This window comes from Oculina patagonica, chromosome 13, assembly GCF_052425735.1.
Source record: "Oculina patagonica isolate OP01 chromosome 13, crgOcupat, whole genome shotgun sequence".
Taxonomy (NCBI): domain Eukaryota; kingdom Metazoa; phylum Cnidaria; class Anthozoa; order Scleractinia; family Oculinidae; genus Oculina; species Oculina patagonica.
Genome location: NC_135770.1, coordinates 26003490 through 26011966, shown reverse-complemented (window position 1 = coordinate 26011966; position 8477 = coordinate 26003490). Strand labels below are relative to the sequence as shown.

Here is an 8477-nt window from a genome sequence, read left to right as displayed (position 1 = left end):
TAACCATAAAAGCTGCCGTTTTAAAGGCCCACATTCACCCTAGGTGCATTGCGCGCCAAGGAATAGTTTTCATATATAAAAATTGTACCCCGCCATTTTCTGTAAGAGCGAGTTCAGTTGCTTCAATGTTCTTCCATCCATGTTTTTAGCTTAGTGGTTAATACGCTTTTCGGTTAAAGTGGTTTGACTGTTTACCATCGATTTTTTACGAGTAGTTCTCCAGTTTGCAGTGCTTTGGGTCAAGAGCGCATTTCAAAATATAAACAAACGGTCGCAAAGCATATCAGTTGAAGGTGTGCCTTAAATGTGTGCTCGTTATCGCACGTGAAATAATGCGCAGTGAAGTAAACATTTCCCTACATTAGAGCGATTTTTAATTGAGAGTCGAAAGCAATTCTTTAGCTTTGCATCACTTCGCGCAACGATTGGTTGAAAATACTCTTGTTACTTTCAGTCACCCAATGAAATTAACACCAAAACATTCAATCGTTACTCGCTCACGTACGTTTTTGCGCTCTTTGTGCCGGCTACACGAGTCCGTTGTGACGGACCTTTTTTTTTTATTGTTACGACACTGATCGAAAATCGTTCTGTAACATCGTAGGAAAAAAGTGTTTTAACAATATGTGCCTGTTTTGGTTTGTTATGGACCTAGCTTGTTGTAGTATTAAGAGTGAGAAAAGTTAGTTCCCTTGTTAAAATTCCTAAACAGGAGCGTTACAGCTGACTTTACTTTAACAAGCCCAGATCTACCTTCAGCTTTTAACTAAAACCTGTCCCAAATTGACTTTGATCTTTAATTCTACACGTTTTATTATCACCTACGCCTCAATTATCACGAGACAGGCTTAAGTTTAAAGATGCCCACAAATTTGAAATCAGTTGAAATCAGCACGAACTGTCAAAAGATGTTATCGCATATTAATATACAATCTTCGTTCACAGTCCAAAATCCACGCGCGCAATTGGTTAAAACAGATCACTTGATTTTTTTTTCTTTACCTGTCGTCAGCAAACTCCGACAGTGCAGTATAGGCCATTTCCGAGTTACCCCTTTGCCTCTGTTTGAAAACGAATCTACGTGCGAAACCATTCAAATGAAAATGGGTTTGATTTGCATGAAAATGAACCTGTAGGTGAAACTCATTTTCATATGAATGGTTTCGCACATAGACTCGTTTTAAAACAGAGGCAAAGGGTAACTCGGAAATGGCTTATTGACAATAACACACAAACAGCGTGTATTACTGAAATTGTCTTCAGCTTCAAGGCTTGCAGAAATGGAATAAAAATATATTCCTCAAATCATCAACGTTCCAATACCAAACAAACTCGAAGAGGATAACAACCTGAAGCGCTTCCATTTTTAAAGGTAAATCTAAAGCTCAATAAATACATTTTTGTGTGCGATTGATTTGCTTGCTGCTTGATTGTGAAAGCCATCGACTTTCTTTGAACAATTTCTTCTCGCTGACTGTATTTAGGAACGACCACAGCTGATGAACGATTTTATTAACCATTTTAAGCTTTATTTCTGTACGACTTAGTTGTGATTTTTATATTATTGATCTAATCCCGTGTAATTATGTACTCCTAACTCCTTATTTATAAACATTATTGTTTGAAGTTTGTTAAGTCGTGCGTGCAGTGAACTCAGATTGTATATTTAAAGGGTAAGAGTCTGTCCGTTGGTGCTTTGTTTACAAATATACACACTCTTGCTGGTCTCACAATGAACTCGAAATTTTCAATACTGCACTCGGCTACGCCTGGCGCAGTATTGAAAATTTCTCGTTCATTGTACGGCCAGCGCGTGCGTGTATTTACAAACAAAACATTCACAACAGTCTCTAATTAACCCACAAATAAATTCGTGTTAAAGGGAAAAGTACGTTTGTGGATCGAAATGTTTACCATTTCCATATTCTGAGTGCTGCTTAAATAAACTAGTCAATCTGAGAACTCTAGTTCTCCATCGTCGTGTGAATATTAAAAAAGTTGAATAAAGTTAGTGAAATTATTATTATCTTTTTTACACCAAAACATTTATTATGATTGAACTACGCGAAAAAAGGAGCGTAAAACGCTCAATACTAAGTTGCACACCTGGCTCAATCATTTTGGGTGTCTCGGAAACTTTTTTGGATTCTGTTAATGTTACATCCGTTGAACAAACCACATTATAAAGCAGGTCAGTTGCCTAATTTCCGTTGTCTGTCGAATTGTGTTGCTCAAATAAGTAGTCCGACTGATTTATTCGTAGGCCAAATGCAATAAAAGGCCTAAATTCGTACACGTAGTATGCAAAAGAAGTTTAATTGTATTTTGGAGAAGAAGATCCTACTTTTTTATGAATACTATAAGATACGACTCGATACAACGCCATGACTACAGCTTTATACACGTAGTTGAAAATGAAAGGTTTCCCCAGCTATGTCCAGACATCGAGGTGTCAAATAGTTTTAATATTTACAACAGATCATAAAAATCCCGTCCATATCCAGGGTGTTAACTCAAAGTAGAAAGGTGACGACAATTAATAGCAAACCTCACAAGTGGCAAGCGCACCAAAAATGGCACTAGAAGGTCAAATATTACACATGTAGTCTCCTTTGTTACTTGACCCTCAGAAAACAGGGGTTTCTTCAGAAATGTATGGAAGCTAAGGCTATCACGAAATTTACTGTCTTCAAAACTGTGTAAGCATACCGAGAACCTAAAAAACAGTTCACGATCGTTCAACTTGACTCCTCATTGTCAGATTAGACGAATTGGGACGATACATTCAATTTGTAAAAAAATGAGTGGAAAAATAGTGAAAACTTTCTCAATTTGTGCTGGCCCTTATGAATTAGTATTATCTGTGATGACTACTCATGTATTTACACGGCCGTAACCAGACATTTTACTCATATGAGGCAACATCTTGCTAGGGGGTTCTGGGGGCATACCCTCCAGAAAATGTTGAAATCAAGAAGCTCTTAAAACTCTTTCTTCAACATTTTTCATGAGGTATTTCTTGAGAAAAATGAATCTCGTTCAACTTGCGATGATTTTCCCAACTAAACGTTATTTTGTTTTTAATTTTGGGTTTAAATCTATAGGAGGCAAGTGCCTCGTCTTGCCTCTTGCTGGTTACGGCCCTGATTTATAAAGACCTTTGACTTGTCTCTTCAAACGGTGTTACGAGTTTTAATGGCCAGCAAAACATACACTGCTAGCACTTCCAGATGTGTTAGCAGTGGTTGTATAGTTAATTTAATTAAGTGCACTTTATGCCGAGCAATTCAGACCGTATTATAACATCTAGTCCAATCGTCTGCTTTAGTGAATAACAAATACTATGTGCGTGTATTTAACAATAATAAAACGTAAAGCATAGCAAAACAAACTGTTAGGAATGGATCATTTGTTCTTTTGGAACTTCGTTCTTGGACACCTTCATGGACAGTTCGATACTTAACCAGAATTGACCATCAAATTGAGGAAATCGAGAAATTCGTCTTCTTCTTTGAGGTGATCACTCTCTAAGTTTTCTGTGCGTCGAGAAAGAACATACAATCTTTTATCCATTTTGGCCAATCTTTCCTCGGTACATTGCAGGATAGTTTGAGAATTTAGACACGAAGGCTCTGCTTCGGAACGGCACATATTGACGAAAGTCATGTCGTCACAAAATAACTTAAATTCAGCTCTCTTTCTGTCCTTTTGAAACAACTCCATGAAACGTTCTCCGATGAAGCGGGCCATTTCCAGCTCTTCTGCACTTTCTTCTGCGTGTGTCTTGGCGTCTGTGTAGGACTCATTTAGTACAGAAACCAGCATATTCATAAGAACAACAGTCATGCATAACATGAACAAGAGAGCGAACGTTGGTCCAATGAAAGGCTTTTCACTTCGAAGGTCTTCAATTGGGACAGCTTTACCCAAGAGGAATTCAAACTGCGAGATGACTGCTTGAAAGTAGCTTGAGTAATGAAAGACAATACCACCAAATAGTTGCATTCCTGTCATAACAAAGGCATTAAAGATCATCAGGAAGAAACACAAGTAGGACACTTGGTAGCCCACGGATTGACGGAAAGATGAAAACAAGAAGATGACATAAGGATTGAAACGGATGAGATTCAAAAGCTTTAATGTAACCATAAAAATGGCAACAGCGATTGAAGCATTTTCCCAGCTTCCCCAGTCTAAGGCCGAGTGAAAATGTATTATTTCATATGGATTAGCTTGAATTGCTTTGATACTCTTCAACACAGCCTTTGATCTCATCATGTAGCACGCTACTGACGCTATGGAAGAGATGATCGTTAAGAAGTCAACTATATTCCAGACAGACTTGAAAAATGCAAGGCGCTGTCGGTAAAGGTGGATCAGCATCACGATGAAATAAAAGAGCACCATAGCCATAAAAAGAAACTGGCAGATGAGATAGAACATCAAGGCGCCTGACTCTGTACTGTACAACTCAAGTGTATCAACTCTCTTAGACGTGTAGGCAGCACCAGTTGCGATCACCTCGAAGAAGTAAGTAGCTATGGTGATCAAGTTTGTATTCACGTTAAAAACTGCAAATTCTAGAATCACAGCTCGAGTCTGACGATCAATCCATCCGTGCCCGAGTGTCTCACTTAACACACGATGCGCAGTGTCTTCTTTGTATCCCATGACTGCAACATAACCACCGCCTTCGTATGTACTGTAAGTAGCCTTTATTGCATCATTGTCTAATTGCTCTGCTGTTTCGTAACGCCATGGTTTCGGGCACATTTGTAGAGCTTTGGGCCATGAAGTATTGTTGGGAAGCGGTTTCCACCCTGGCAGACTCAGCAATGTGGTGTCTTCTACCTCAGGAGAATAGTCGAAGTAGCAATCTGGGATGATTTGACGTGGGGTTGTACAAGCAGCTAAGAAATGACAAGAACGGGGAGAGATTTAAGGATGCAGTATACCGAGTTTAATATGCGCATTTTTAATTTTTGTTTGCATAAAAGAAAAAAAAAAAAAAAAACGATGGGGTGGGTTACAGACAAGTGCTCTTTTTGTCCTCACATGGAAGGGGAAACTATTTATTACAAAATAATGTCTTTGGTAATGGAATGATCAAAGTAGTACAAATAGGCGCGAAAGTTTGTCCTATTTCTTGAAAAGGCCAGGCCTGCAGAGAATAGATGATGTCAATAGATATGATATTTATGCGGATTCTTTGAGGCAGGACTAGAAGGCAATGAAAAAATAATGTACTGCAAGAGGCTTACTTTTCTTTATTCTCAGCTGTCGCATCCAAGGCATACCGACCAATATGGACATCTTGTTCCCGATATACACTTCTTTTTTCTCCTTTTGTCCATTGTACCACGGTTGGTTGTAAACGTTTGGTAGAAGCTCTTGCCTTAGCCATCCCCACAGTCTATGTGAGTCGGTTACCTGAATTTAAAAGGAGTTGAACTTAACTTTGTATTTTACTCTTATTATTACGTATCTTTCAGATATAATTATATTATTTTAGCTATTCATTTGTAACCTAAAAATATAACGAGTACTTAATTTCTTGTCACACCACTCTGAACAGGACATTTGAGCAAAGACGAACTTTACCATTTAGCATGAGCAAAGGTGTTCAGAATTTTCTCTTCATATGATTACAAAAATATAGGGTACATTATGAGACTAATTTACGGCGATGTGTTGGTTGTGAACGTAAGAGCCGCTTTACTTTACGTTTTTTATTCATTAGTGGAATATACTTGCCATAAAGCCCAGGTGACATGTACTAAACAAAGAGCTATTAATTGCTTTACAAAAATTGATCAGAAAACTGTTTGAATATTTCTCCCGTTTTTTTTAAAAGCTTTTTCTTTTGTGATTTAATATTTAATCATATGAAAAGGGAAGTCCTTTAACACTTTATATCAAATACAAAACTTACCAGACCAAACTTCGTAAATGGATTTATCATCGTCCTGTTCATGAAAAAACGATTTCCATTCTTGTTACCATAACATACTATTGCCAGGAAAAACACAAATATTAAATGAAGGACAATGTCTCTCATCACGACTGTCAACTGGGCCTCCTTTTCCGTTCGCTTACGTATCGCTTCCAACTTAGCTCGTTTGAAGCTTTCTTTAGGATTATCGCTGAGAAAATCAATGTCACTTTCATATTCATCAACTCTGTCGCTTTCCGCATCTGAATCTTCATCGTAGTCCTTGTTTCTGGTTAGGAGCAGTGAAACTATTATCACAGCTAACATGACCTTTGTCGGCTGTACTACGAAAATATCCTGACTGGATGAGATCAAAATGGACGCAAGCCATTGCTCAGCAACTTCTTTGCCCCACATTAAACTGTAAAACAATGTGAAGGTTGCAGCTGTAAGAGTGGTCACAAAACATAGAAACCAACCTATGTATACACATAAATGGGGCAGCATGCAACCTGTGTCCCTTATTTCATCCACAAGTTCTTGCGCCAGGTCGCGTTCTTTATATTTGTCTCCCTTTTTTCTTCGTGGTCTACTTGATTTGAACAGGAAGACAATCAAAATATTGATAGGTGCAATTATTAGTCCGCTTTGGACTCCAATGACGATCTGTCTCCAAGAAAACTTGAATGGTCCAACCTGTATAGCTCCATCTGATTCCCCACCAATGTTATAGAACATGGCATTAGCAATCATAGCGCTGAAAAGGACTGAAAGACAACATGAGGCTCTCTGTACACGAGTGAAAGTACTGCTGCATGCTTTTCCAGCCACAGACATCCACAAGTGACTGTCGGCGATTTTTCTTCCAAAACGTGAACGCACCTGATCTGAGAATGAAGTAGTACTTTTGGTGTCCACAGTAACTTCTATTTCCCCATCTTCTTTTTCTACTGCAAGCCATCGATTTATCGGGAACACCCATCGTTCTTCTGTCTGCCTGTCTCTGATTACTACTGTCTCTACAAACCAAGACGGATTCTCTCCCAAGTTGTCGTGCTCTAAAGTTATTTCTTTTAAAGGACCCAAGGATTGGTTTGTACTTAGGACAAATCCGTCGATAGCTCCTCGTGCAAATAGCTCACTTGATTCTCCTTTACTTCGAAGTGGAATTAGGGTATGTTCATTTATTTCGCCTTCAATGCTGATTGTTACATTGGCTGTAGTTCCTGAATGTTTCCAAACTCCAGTGCTTATAACCATGTCGTAAAAATAGGTTCCATGTTCCACGATGCTTATACATTTTGGAGGGCAAATCTGCAATAAATACAGCATTATAAACGTTATTGGAAATAACCCTTACGTATTAATTAATAGTACGGTTTTTTTTTTAGGTATTCGTAGTGAATATGGTTGTATTTGTAGTGGTTACAACTTGGGTTCTGAAGTGTCTTCCAGATTACGATTAGCCAAGCTTCACGAGGGCTCGTTCGCAAGGGTCCTGTGATAAAAAAGAGAATGTCTGCATTTGTCAGATCCCAAAATCCCTATCATCGATCGTTTCTTTAGAGTGTCAAATGTCAGTGCAAAACATAATTTAAAATAAGAATATATTCATCATCTTCAAGGTTTGTTGACAATAGGTAATATGCACATCCTTCATTTCATTAGCGGGAAATTACACTATAGTTTTAGTTGGTCATCTTGATAATTCTATTATGAGACTACGTAAATCGTAAAATCGACGAGATTGAACCTTCTTGAGATCACTGACGTTCAACCTTCGTTTTTTGCCTGGGGAAATAAGAGTTGCAATCAGGGAGCCTTAGAGGCAAACTTGCTATAAGTGGTTGTACAAACCTTGTTTTCGTCCCTTTTGTCGGCCTTCCTCGCAAAGACTAACACAACGAAGTAAAGAAGAAATGTACACGCAATTGTCACAAGTACTGAAATATTTCCGGTTTCACCAAGCCGCGTGAACTCAGTGAAAACTTTGTCAAAGTCAATAGGATTTGGTGCTTGGATGAAGTTTCCACCAAAGGAAGTCAAATGATTGCAGAGGCATTTTAGGTGGGTGGTGTTTGAACTTGGGTCAACCTAGGATAGAAGCATTCATGATAGCAACTGAACCATAATAAGAAATATTGTCAGCAACTCAACATGTATGTTATAATTATAATCAGTTGCGGATATAGGGGAGTGGCGTCCTCTTGAAAGCAAACATTCGTAAGGCTCAAATATTTCTTTGGATCCCTTTTTTCTCTACATAAAGAATTTAAGCGCCAAGGTGCCTGATAACTTTTTGCTAAAAAACTTCAAAAATGAATCTTTGTTCAATATGATTTTTTTGGGCGGATACTGATACTGAAGTTTGATAACAGGTGGCACTAGGAAAGATATTTATTATTCCATTTTTGCCTTTCCCTTGAGTAATACATTAACTTTTTAACTCTATTAACTATTAATAGAGTAAAACAGCAATGGTAGGAAAAAAAGAGAGTGTAATCTTTATCGTTGTATTTTAACCTAACCTAAAAACGCGAGGTTT

General features: G+C 38.1%; 1 protein-coding gene across 1 annotated transcript in view; it reads right to left on the bottom strand.

The window, feature by feature from the left end:
* Window positions 1-1542: 1542 nt before the first annotated feature.
* The window catches only part of LOC144636601 (polycystin family receptor for egg jelly-like), a 38897-nt gene continuing 31962 nt past the window's right edge, over window positions 1543-8477 (bottom strand). The window contains exons 19-22 of the mRNA XM_078495813.1: window positions 7790-8026; window positions 5933-7246; window positions 5262-5430; window positions 1543-4910 (exon numbers count right to left, since the gene is read on the bottom strand). Of these exons, the coding sequence (XP_078351939.1) occupies window positions 3460-4910; window positions 5262-5430; window positions 5933-7246; window positions 7790-8026 (3171 nt within the window). The 3' untranslated portion in view covers window positions 1543-3459. The remainder of the gene's footprint in view (window positions 4911-5261; window positions 5431-5932; window positions 7247-7789; window positions 8027-8477) is intronic.